Source organism: Ammospiza nelsoni, chromosome 12, assembly GCF_027579445.1.
Source record: "Ammospiza nelsoni isolate bAmmNel1 chromosome 12, bAmmNel1.pri, whole genome shotgun sequence".
Taxonomy (NCBI): Eukaryota; Metazoa; Chordata; class Aves; order Passeriformes; family Passerellidae; genus Ammospiza; species Ammospiza nelsoni.
Window position 1 is genome coordinate 90,194 of NC_080644.1, and position 11,682 is coordinate 101,875.

Below are 11,682 nucleotides of genomic sequence, written 5' to 3' on the forward strand. Positions count from 1 at the left end.
AGATGAACAGTAAAGTTGTTATAACTGTTCTACCTAACTGTGACTACGTGCCAGGGCAGGGCAGCTGCGATCATAAGTGGTACAATGTAAGTACACACAATATAAGCTGATGCATACAGTGCAAGTCCACATAGAGTGTAAGTACACACAATATAAGGCGACATGCTTACATACATGCCAGTTTTTAAATCTGTCCCAGGGATTCCCAACCTGCTACTCTCCCATCTCCAGGCTGTGGCCCCCGACTTATCTTTTGGATGATAGGTGATGGGAATCCATGTTGCACCTGCAATGAGTCTGCCTCGGAGGGCCCCATGATCACCTGTTAGCCTCTGGTCAGCTACAATAAAGAAAACCAAAACCAAAGTGTGAGTTCAGAGTTATGTGGGCCTAATCCCAGCAAGGCAGCTACTTGCCCTCTCCTGAGTGTGCCTGGCTCCTTCAGGCTCCAGCTTCATCCTGATTCCAAGGCTGTGGCCTTCATTAGGGGTGGCACCTGGGTTAGAGAAAGGCAAAGTTAAATGGCATTCCTGTGAGTGCAGTGGATCACCTTGTGTGCTTTAAGACATGTGAAAACCTCTGCTAGGCTTCTGAGAAGTCTCTTGGCGGGGGAGGGAGGGGGGGGGGAATGTGTCCTCAAATCAACAGCCTTTCTCACCCTGCTGCCTTCAAATCTCCCCCCACCCACAATAACTCCTATCTGGATACCTGCTCACCCTCCCTCTCCTAGTCACAACCCTTAACTCGCCTGAAGCCTCAATCTCAAACATCATCTTTGACACTAGGCAGATCCCTCTTGTGACAACATGATGAATCTGCTGAACAAAGTGTTATACTTGACAGAACTGGGAGCCTCTGGAAGATCTACTCCTCCTAAAAAATAATAAAAAACAAAACAAGAACAACACCAGAACTTGCAAATGCACTTTACCACCCCTAAACACAAAACCCGAAATTGTTAACTTAAATACTCCCTGTATTCCATGCTGTTTTCTTCAGTCTCTTCCAAGCCTCTATTGCTTTAGATGCCCAGAAACACCTGCTGAAAACAAGCTGAGATAAGCTGAAAGAGCCTCCTCAATGAAATGAGAGGAGAGTTCTTACCCCAGCACATCCCAGAGAGGGAATGAAGCTCCTCAGCCAAGGCTGGGGTTAATATACCCCTGATTGTGCTCGCCTCTCGTTCCCATGGCACCCAGGAAAAGGGAGGGGGCGAATCCCACCAAGCCCTCAGAGCAGCTGCAGCTGTTTGGCTTCTCTGGCTCAGATTCAAGGGCAGTAAAGGGCTTGTTATAGAAGAAAACTCTACAGAAAAATAACAGCGCTTTCTTTTTTGCAACAACTACTTGGAGCAGAAGAACAGAAAACTGGTAAAACATAAAACTTTGTGTTAAGGTTACACATCTAGCTAAATTGGGTAATTTGCTGTTAACTTATGTAATTATTCCTTGGTGATTACTAAGTAGTACATCAGTAGTACATGCTGCCTAGCCTGCTCGGGTGCTGCCCCTTGGCAAGAGGGTTCTTCCCTTGGCATTTTCTCAAAGTGATGCTCTACGCCCAGGTTGGCCTAGCAGCTCCCTAGTCCCTGCTGGATGCTTCAACCATAGCTCCCAGAGGGATGCTTGGGATACCCCCGTTAGCCCCTGTGGACTAGCAGCTCCCTGTGCAGGTGTGCCTGGGTAACCCTCTGAAAGCAGCTGGTCGCGTGGGGGGCTGCTAGACCTTGGAGCAGGGGAGGAGGTGAAAAAAGGTCATGTGGGGTGTTCCCTTCCCTACACAGCTCTTCGTCTGCCCCTTAAACTATGGGGTGCCAGACTTGCCTTTCCTTCTACCCCAAAACTGTCGCCTTCAGATGCAAGGCGAGGTGACCTGGTTCTGAGGAAACGGCACGACGACCCACTGCCCAGGGTCACTTGGGCCAAGAACACACGCAGACACCAGTGTGGTGGACGGCTCAAGACCTTTATTGTCCCGCCTCATCGGGTTTTATACTGGGAAAGTTTTTTCCCTACGTCAGGGGGTCTTACTTTACTGTAATTGGTTAGTAAGGAGCAGAAAGTTACTAATGTTAGGGGGGACAACATTCTTGGGTGATCCTTTATCACTAGGAGTTAGGGGGAGAGGAGCTCTGCTGCTTTCCGTAACATCGCGAGATTTTCCGACCGCCCGACCCTATCCACTACATCTCCCCCCCCTTTTTTACAAATGAACGAAGTAGTCATACTCATAGGTACTGAGATGAGGCATGAGGTTGTCTCTGGTCACAGCATTTGCTGTCGGCCTATGAACAGGATGTTGGCCCGTTCTAGGCGGGTCTGAACGAATGAGACTAGTTTGTTCAGCAGGCATGGTCCGAAGGTGATAGCTAAAAGTAGCATTGCCAATGGACCAATTAGGGTAGAAATTAGGGTGGTCAGCCATGGCGATCGATTGAACCAGGACTCGAACCAACCCTGTTGGGCTTCCCTGTATCTCTGTCTCTGAGCCAGTCTGTTTCGGAGCTCTGCCATGGAGTCTCTCACGACTCCCATGTGGTCTGCATAGAAACAACACTCCTCTTTCAAGGCGGCACACAGGCCCCCTTGCTGCATGAACAGGAGGTCCAGACCTCGCCTGTTTTGTAGGACCACTTCTGAGAGTGAGGAGACCGACTTCTCTAGATAGGAGATGGATTTCTCGATCCTCTGCAGGTCCTCGTCAATCGTTGCCTGCAGCTGGGACAGTCCTTGGTGCTGGGTCACCAAGGCTGAGACTCCCGTGGCCGTTCCTGCTGTTCCTAGGCCCAGCAGCATTGCGATAGTTATAACTGTTACTATTTCTCTTTTGTGGAGCTGGTTGGGTTCTTCAAAAAGGTGATACACTTCTTCATCTGCGTGGTACAGGACCCTAGGAACAATCAGAACTTGGACACAAAAGTCGTTAGAGTCATCGAATTTGGCAAGGAACACACAGGGACTCACTCCGGACAAAACTCATTAAAATTCTAAAAAATCTACCCCAAAAAATACCTTAAAATTCCCTCAAAAGCCCTAAAGATACCCTAACTCATAAAAAGTCCTAAAATTACCCTCAATAGTCCTAAAAAAAAATCCCTAAAAATCCTTCATCTCCTGTCAAATGAGACATGAGGTTAGGAATTAACTTGGGTTAGAAATCAACTTCAGATTTAAGTGGAATATGCTGTTTTGAATTGTTTAAGTTGTTTAGTCTGTTAAATTTGCTGTGTTCAAAAAAGCCTGTAGCTCTCAAAATTGTCTCAAACAAGGTGAAAGGAATGTGAGCTTCCAAGCTAGAGGAAGGTAAGAGGGGCCCCTTGGACCTTGAAATAAGAAGCAAGCCAAAACTGAGGCTGCAGGACACAACTGACAAACAGCGAGCTCTCTGCTCAAGGACTGACATTAACTAATTGTAATGCGATGAATATGCATGAACCTATTGCAAAACTTAATGCATATGCAATAGGCTGGGGGAAAAAGGGGAGTTTGGACTCTCTGATTGCGCGCATGTTCTTTAAGGAGTTATCCTGCATGCGTCCGACGCTGAATAAAGATACATACCCACTTCACGACTTTTACTAGTTGTGGAGTTTTTCCGCAAATCATGCGGACCCTGTGGGAAACCTGAGTTATGTCACCGGGGCGGGGGGAGCGCAGGGGCTGTGGGGATGATGGAGCGGGAGCTGCGGGCGGCACCCGCGGGGCGGGGGGCCCCGGGACCGGTGCGGCACCCTGCAGACTCTTCCCTTGAGGGTCCAATGTTTATTTTGAACATTTACCCTGCAGCTGGATAGCTCAGGTAACAACCCCTCCGTTGCCTTGTACTGCCTTATCTGGCCTACCTCTCCATTTCCTTCCATTATCTTGGCTTCCACTGCCTCCCCTTGCCTTGCCTGGACCCCTTGTCTGCCCCTCCCTTTCCTCGTGTTGCCTTTACCAACCCTCCCTTCTGTCGTCTTGCCTTCTCCTCTGTTGTTTTGCCTTGTTTAACCCTCCCTTGCATAGCGTTTCGTACCCTTCCTTTTTTTGCCTTACCTAACCCACACTTGCATTGGTGCCCTCTTGAATTGCCTCTTCCTCCTTTGCCTTTCCTCACCGACCAACCTTTCCGTTCCCTTGCCTTGCCTACCCCTCCTTTGCCGTTGCCCCCATTTCGACACATGACTCGAGGGGCGCGGACGGTCTCGTTCCCTCCCTGCCCCTCCTCGCTGTTCTCTCCCTCGGGTTTTTGCGCCGGGTGAGTGCTCCTGAGTGCCCCCGCTATGTTCGGAGCGGGCACTCCACCCTGCAGCGCCCGCTCCTCCAGGCCCTCGCTCTGGGGACGGCGCTCTACTCCCCTCCCGCCCCCAACAGCTCTAAGCCAATCGGTTGCCAGGCACACCAGGCCTCGGCCAATCAGAGCGCTTCATGCTTTGAGTCGCCTGTTGCCAGTCAGATCAGCAGAACGCAGCGCCCCGCACAAACCCGCCGTATCTCGCAGGGCTGCGAGCCCAACCCGGACCGCAGCCTCTCCGGGGAGGGCTTTGCGGAGCGGGGAAGTGCAAATCAGCCAGACCGCTATCTTCTGATGCTGTCCGAGGGCTGTGGCGGGTGCCGAGAGTGGCCGGTCAGGGTGGGCGCAAGGCTGGGCTTCGGGCGTTCCGGACGTTTAGGGGGTCCCAGGAAGAGCCGGGACTTGTGGGTTCAAAAGCACAAATTTTATTAGGAGGAGATAAATGGGGCCCTCCCACACTGCATTGACTCAGGCATCCGGGAGAGACCCAGCTATCTGGTTTTGAATGGGGGCACGCAGGGGTCAGGTGTCAGGTGAGTTGGGATGGAGTCACGCAGGGTTCAAGCAGAGTCAGATGGGGTTAGGTAGGGTCACAGCTGGGGTCATAGCCGGTGTCAAGGTGCGGCATAGGGTTGGCAGGGGTGAGGCCGATGTCAGGTGGGGTCAGTCAGGGGGTCACGGTCAGCCAGGTTCAGGCAGTGTCACACAGGCTCAGGTGAAGTCAGGTGTATTCAAGAAGGGTCAAAAAAACCTCAGGTGAGTCACAGTGTGTTCAGAAAAGTAATAAAGTGGTCAAGTGGAGTCAGGCCAGGGTCAGGGTAAGCCCGGGGGCTGGCAGGGCACCATACGCAGGCGAAAGGAGGGGCAGCGCAGCACCGTGCCCGGTGAGCCCCTCAGCCCCGGCAGTCCCTCCGGGCCCGGCTCCAGACGGAATTCCCGCAGGATCAGCCCCAGGAACACGAAGAGCTCGGCCCGCGCCAGCCCCTCCCCCGGGCACGATCGCGCCCCGCAGCCGAACGGCAGCAGCGACTGCGAGGGGGCGCCCGGCGCCAGGAACCGCTCTGGGGGGCGGCGGGTCAGCTCCGAGGGGTGCGGGGGGACCCGCAGGATCGGGGGGTTCCGGGGGGGGACCCACAGGCTTGGGGGGAGCGGGCGCCATGGGGGGACCCAGGACTTAGGGGCGGACCTCCACAAGTTTGGAGGGTGCCTGGGGGTTCCCCAGGTTGGACTTTGGGGTTCAGAAGGGAAACATGGGGGTTTGGGGTGACCCAGGGGCTCAGAGGGAGCCTAAGATTCGGGGGAGACCCCAGGATGACAGAGGGGATTCACATGTTTGGGGAGGGTTCAGACACCTGAGGGGGGTCTCAGGGGTTTCGGCAGGGGGGTAGAGGGGAGGAACAGGTTTTGAGGGGGGTACACAGATATATGGGAGAACTAATGGGGATGGTGGGGGGTAACCACAGGTTTGGGGGAGGGGGTGTGGGGTTGGGGTGGTTCAGGCATCGGGGGGGGGGGACACTCATGACACAAAGGTGTTCCCAGGATACCCAGGAATCAGGGAAAACACCATGGCTGGGGGAACCCAGTTTGATGTTTGAGGAAACCCAGGAGTTCAGGGGGGCACTCAGAGTGCAGGCATACCCACATACCGGGCAGGAAGACCTCAGGGTGCTGCCAGATGTCAGGGTCCTGTTGGGCTGCCAGCAGGTTGGGGATCAGGACAGTGCCGGCTGCCACGGGGAGCCCCCCAAGACTGGAAGGGGACAAGGTGCATGGAGATAGACTGCGGTCTGCTGGGGGCTACTGAAAGTTACATGGGCCATACTGAGACCTACTGAGGCTCTCTGGGGGCTCACTAGGTATGACTGGATGTCTGTTTGGGTCTACAGGGTCTATACTGAGATCTGGTAGGTGCTGCTGGGAGTTACTGGGTGTCTGTTGGAGTCTACTGGGGCTCTCTGGGGTCTCCTGGGATCTATTAGGTGCCTACTGGAATTTGCTGATGCTATACTGGAATCTACTGGAGCCATACTGACACCTACTAGAATTTATTTGGGGTCTACTGGCACACTGGGTGGGATCTGCTAGCGCCATACTGGGATCTGGTGGAGTCCTACTGGAGCTCTCTGGTATCTACTGGCTATCTGTCGAGGTCTACTGGGGCCATACTGGGGTCTACTGGGCTCACTGGGAACTGCTGGACCCATCGTGAGCTTTTCTGGGGGCTACTGGATGTCTACTGGGGTTTCGTGGGGCTACCTTGGACTTACTAGGATATATTGGGAACTCCTGCTGGGATCTTCTGGGCTCTGCTGGGGCCTACTGAGGCTATTCTGGAATCTTCTAGGATCTACTGAGTGTCTGTTAGGGTCTACTGGGGTCATACCAGAACCTGCTGGGGCAAGTGGAATGTACTGGGGTTATACTGGGGCCTACTGGGACCTAATGAGTCTTACTGGGATTTATTGGGCCCTGTTGAAGCCTACTGGGTCCTACAAGGACTTACCAGACTGTACTGGTCTATTGGAGTCTACTGTGGGCCTACTTCTACTGGGCCCTACTGGTAAATATTCTGCATATTCGGGTCTTACCCGGGCCATGCTGGGACCTGATGGGTCTTAGCGGGACTTGCTGGGGTCTAATGGGCTCTGCTGGGTTCTCCCGGACCCTACTGATGATACCAGGTGGACCCTTCCTGTTCTGTGGTGGTTGCCCCTCACCCAGGCTGGCCGGTGGCGGCTCCTCCCTGCCCTGGTACCTGGTGTGGCTCAGGGCGCAGTGGGGCAGCGCCAGGGGCGCAGGGGGTCGCAGCCGCAGGGTCTCGCTGACGGTGGCCTGAAGAAGGGGCAGGCGCCCCATGTCCCCTGGCCCGGGTGGTCCCTGTGCCCCCTGCAGCTCCGCCCGCAGCCGCACCTGCAGCTGCACAGGTGTGCCATGTCTGCCATGGGGCACCAGGGGAGGGGGTGCATCCCAGGGGGCACACAGTGGCAATGGGATGACAGGGCGACTCCCCAGAACCCCAGACCCCCCCAAACTCACCAACCTGCCCCTGGGACCCCAAACCATCCTCAAGCCTGGCCCTCTCCCTTGGCAACCCCCTTGAACTCCCAGATCCTCCCCAGACCTGTCCTGAGACCCAACCCCCACCCCAGACTTGCTCCTCCCTCCTCCTTGGGGACACCCCTGAGCCCCCAGATCTCTCTCTTAGGACCCTCTATCCCTGGACCCTGAGCCACCTCTCCATGGAAACCCCAAACCAAGGAGCCACATAGAGACACAGACACAGCTCTGAAATGTCTGAGAGATCCATGGGGCACCTCAGGGTGGTGCAAGGGCACAGTGTCAGCCATGGGGAGGAGGACGTGGGGGACATGTAGGACACAGGTGGGGATATGGGACCCCCAAGTACACACATGGAGCCCTGGCACTGTACAGGGGACAGAGGGTGCTCCACATCATCTGGGGGCAGAGCAGCAGGAAACCCACGGAGAAGGGAACATGAGGGACATATGGAACACAGGATGTAGGGGGGGACACAGGACCCCTGGGGACACAGAGGACCCCCCCAGGGCTGCATGGAAGACATGGAGGGACATGTGTTTCACCTCGGGGCGGTGCAGCAGGAAGGCCACAGCCCAGCCCAGCGCCGCCGCAGTGGTCTCGGTTCCCCCAATGAACAGGTCCACCAGCGCCATGTGCAGCCGGGGGGGGCTCAGGGGGCCCTCCCGTGCCCCAGGATTACGCCCCAGCAGTGCCCCCAGAACTGAGTCCGGGGGAGGGGAGGGGCACGCCTGGCAAAGGGGTGACACGTGTTGGGGGTTTCTCCTGATCCCCAGCTGCCCCCAAACACGGGAGTCTCTTCCAAATCCCCAAGTCCACCTAAACCCCTGGCCCTCCCCAAGGCCTTACAAGCCTCCCAGACCCCCGGCTCCTCCCATCCCCTTGGGTCCCCCCAAACCTCTGTTTCCCCAAAAATATGTGGGTGCCCCCAAGCCCCTGGGTAGCCCCCAAACTCCTGGTTTCCACCCAGAACCTGAGTCCTTCCAGACCCCCATGTAGTTTCCAAAGCCCTGGGTTTCCCCTGAGGCTCTGTTCCAACTGCACCGCTCCTGACCTCGGGCTGCCTCCCAGCTCCCCGGGCCTCCCCACCTGATGCCGCTGGATCTGGGTCTCCACAAACATGTCACGGTGCTGGACAAGCTGCAGCAGCTTCCGCAGTCCCGGGTTGGGCAGGGCCTGCGCACAGGGACTCCATGGGGACCCCCACCGCCAAGAAACCTTTGACCTCAGAGAGACACCCGCTCCCCCAGAGATGCTGCCTGAGTCTCCTGAGCCCCAGAGATACCCTATGGCCGCTCCCCTGGGCCATACAGACCCCTCCAATGTCCTACAGGCATCCTCAGCACCACAGAGACACTTTACCCCACCTCAGCCCTATACAGCCCCCACAACTGCCCCTCCCAGGCCCAGAGATCCTCAACACCACATAGACCCTGTAACACTCACCCTAGCCCCACACAAACACTATAACCCCTGTCCAGCCCCATTAGAGTTATAGGGTCCCTTCCCAGTACCACAGACACCACCCAAGCTCTCTATGGACCCTATAAGCTCTCTGTCAGCCCTCCATACCCTTCTCCAGTCCCACACAGATGCTATAACCTCACTCCCAACCCCATATAATCCCACCAGCCCCATATCTCTCCCATGGGCCATATAATCCCCCTGAGACTCACAGCCCTTCCCAGGCCCCCAAGGGCCCATAGTCCCCCTGTAGATCTCCACAATTCCCTTATTGCCCCCATAGGGCTCTATAGCTCTGGGCTCCATAGACCCTCATGCAGCAAAAAGGCCACAGCCCCACAGCCACCCCCAGGAGCTGCCAGGCTCACCCGCAGCAGGGGCAGCAGGTCCAGCACCCGAACACTGCTGTGCCCCCAGACCTGAAGCAGCTCCCCCAGGCAGCGTGAGAAGGCCCGGAGCTCCCCTGGAGGGGGCACCTGGAGGAGAACACACCTGTGTACTGCCCAGTACTCAATTGTCTCTGGATCCCCCAGAACACCCCGAACATCATTTCAGACATTCGGGTCCCCTCAAATTCCTATGTGCCCCCAAACCCCTGCCACCCACACACAAATTGGTCAGTCCCCCCAAACAGCTGGATGTTCCCTCCACAGACTCCTGGGTCCCCCCCAAACCCTGGGCCCCCATAAAAACTGGGGTCCTCCTCCAAACCCCTGTCTCCATCCTGGGCCCCCTGCCAGATCCTCACCAGCTCCCCAAAGAGGAGGCGTGCGATGGTGCTGCAGGTGTGGAAGGTGAACACCTCAAAGGGGTCCAGGGGGGCCTCCCCATACGAACGCAGCTCCTGGGGGAAAGAGAAGGTTAGAGAGAGCCCCAGAGCAAATAAAGGGGGACTCCAAGGCTGGTTTAGGGGGTCGCACAAGAGAAGTGCAGAGCTCTGAGGGAGTTATGGGGACTCACAGGGATAATGCCCTTTTGGGGTGCAGAGGGTGAGGTTTGGGTGGGTAAGTTTTGGGGGACAGTGATGCGGGTGCAGGGTTTGGGGATCAGGTTTGGGATGCAGAGATTGGGGGATGAGTGCAGGGGGTAGGGTTTGGGGGGCAGTTTCCAGATGCAGGGGACATGGTTAAGGTGCATGGGTGGGGTTTGGGTGAAGGGAGTGAGGCTCAAGGTATCAGTTTTGGGGTGCATTGGCCAGGGTTTTGCTGGTCAATATTGTGTGGGGATCTGTTTTGCAATGCTGGGAGGATCAGTTTTGGGGGTGTCGGGGTTGCAGAAGGATCATTTTGGGCAGGAGTCGGTTTCAGGGTCTCACCTCACACAACTCCCGGCCCTGCAGCCAAAGGAGGGGCCCGAGACGCCCCCCAGCCCGTGCCAGTGCCCCCCGAACTGCTCCCCGCTGCTGCCGCCAGCCAGGGCAGGGGTCTCCCAGTGCCAGGTCCCGGCCCCCCCGTGACACCAGCAACCCTGGGGTTGGGCAGGAGCAGTAAGGGACCCCCAGAAACCCCCCAGCCCCTATAGGGACCCACCTCCAATACACCAGGGGTGTGCTACAGGGCCCCACTACCTCATAAAGCCTCCTTCAACCCCATAGCCGCTTCCTCCATGGGACCCTCCTAATGCCGCCCTGGAGGCTGAAGGGTGTGTCTGGTGGGGCAGAGACCTCTAGAAACTGCCCTAGCCCCTACAGACAACCCACCCCTCCAGAACTGCCCCCCCCCCCCCAGTACCCATGTCCCCAACTCCATTGGGACCCCCTCCCAATCCCGTAACAACCCCTTCAATCTCATAGGGACGCCCTCAAAACCCATAAGGACTTGCCATCCCACAGGGCCCCCCCAAACCCTTAGAGACCCTCCCCGAGCCCCACAGAGAACCCCAGAAACCACACAGTGACTCCCTTCAAATCCCCCGAAGGGCTTCACTACACACAGGATACTCCCCAAACCCCACAGGAACCCCTCCAACCGCCCCCCACCCCGCCGCCATACCCAGATAGCTGTGGGGGCGCCCCAGCCAGTCCCCCCAGTGCCGGACCAGCGCCTCGCGGATGGTCGCCACCGAGCTCGGCACCAGCACCTCTGCAGGGAAGAGGAGGGGCTGGGGGTACTCCAAAACTGGGGGAGATCCCAAACCAAGTGGGGAGTTCCTGGCGTGGGATTTTGGGGAGAGCATCGGGGGATTAGGGCCCCAAGAAAGGTTTGGGGGGGTTTGAGGAGAGGTCCCCACCGCAGGGGGAAAGGGCAGAGTTGGGGGCTCGGAGAGTCCCTGGGGAGCAGGGAGGGGGGTTTGGGGGGCTGTGGGGTCCCGGGCGGTTGGGTTGGTGTCGGGTTCGGGGGTCCCGGGCGGCTGGGGTGGGGTCGGGTTCGGGGGTCCCGGGCAGCTCGGTCAGGGTCGGGTTCGGGGGTTCCGGGCAAGTTCGGCTGGGGTCGGGGATCCCGCACTCACCGCGGCCCGCCGCGCGCAGGCGCAGCACGGGCCCGTGCCGCCGCGTCAGGCGGCTCAGGTGCAGCGCCCCCTGTGGGTGCAGCAGGTGCAGCACGCCCCAGCGCGGGCCACGCCCATCGCCACGCCGCGACAGTCGCGACAGCAGCGACAGCGACAGCAGGCCCAGCAGCAGCGCCGCAGCCGCCATGGCCCGCGGGGTGGGGGGGCGGACCGGAGAGCCCTTATATTGGGGAACCCCACAACCACGCCCCATGCAGCCCCACCCCCTAAGTCCTGCCCCTCTCAGGTGGCGCACACGCACCCTACTACGACAACCCGCCACCGCCAGCATAAAAGTGGACCCTGGGCCCAGCCCCATAAAGAGCGCCCCTTAAAACCCCACCCCTCGAGGCTCGGGCCTCACACGGGAGGCTTAAAGCCCCGTCTCACGTCAAGCCC

The 11,682-nt window shown here is 57.6% G+C and overlaps 1 protein-coding gene across 1 annotated transcript; it reads right to left on the reverse strand.

The window, feature by feature from the left end:
• Window positions 1-4,681: 4,681 nt before the first annotated feature.
• On the reverse strand, window positions 4,682-11,431 carry LOC132078777 (steroid 21-hydroxylase-like). The gene is made up of 10 exons (XM_059481104.1): window positions 11,245-11,431; window positions 10,788-10,877; window positions 10,112-10,263; window positions 9,545-9,640; window positions 9,165-9,272; window positions 8,422-8,508; window positions 7,878-8,063; window positions 7,031-7,191; window positions 5,922-6,025; window positions 4,682-5,333 (listed from the first exon to the last, which is right to left on the reverse strand). The coding sequence occupies exons 1-10, from the start codon at window positions 11,429-11,431 to the stop codon at window positions 5,086-5,088; spliced, it is 1,419 nt and encodes a 472-aa protein (XP_059337087.1). The 3' UTR covers window positions 4,682-5,085.
• Window positions 11,432-11,682: the final 251 nt, after the last annotated feature.

Bases quoted from the DNA above. Each gene is read 5' to 3' on its own strand.
- LOC132078777 (XM_059481104.1), bottom strand. From the start codon at position 11,431: ATGGCGGCTGCGGCGCTGCTGCTGGGCCTGCTGTCGCTGTCGCTGCTG. The intron at 6,026-7,030 runs GTACCAGGGCAG...GTCCCCTTCCAG, and splicing joins TGCGCCCTGAGCCACACCAG to TCTTGGGGGGCTCCCCGTGG. The intron at 5,334-5,921 runs GTATGTGGGTAT...GCCGCCCCCCAG, and splicing joins CCCTGAGGTCTTCCTGCCCG to AGCGGTTCCTGGCGCCGGGC.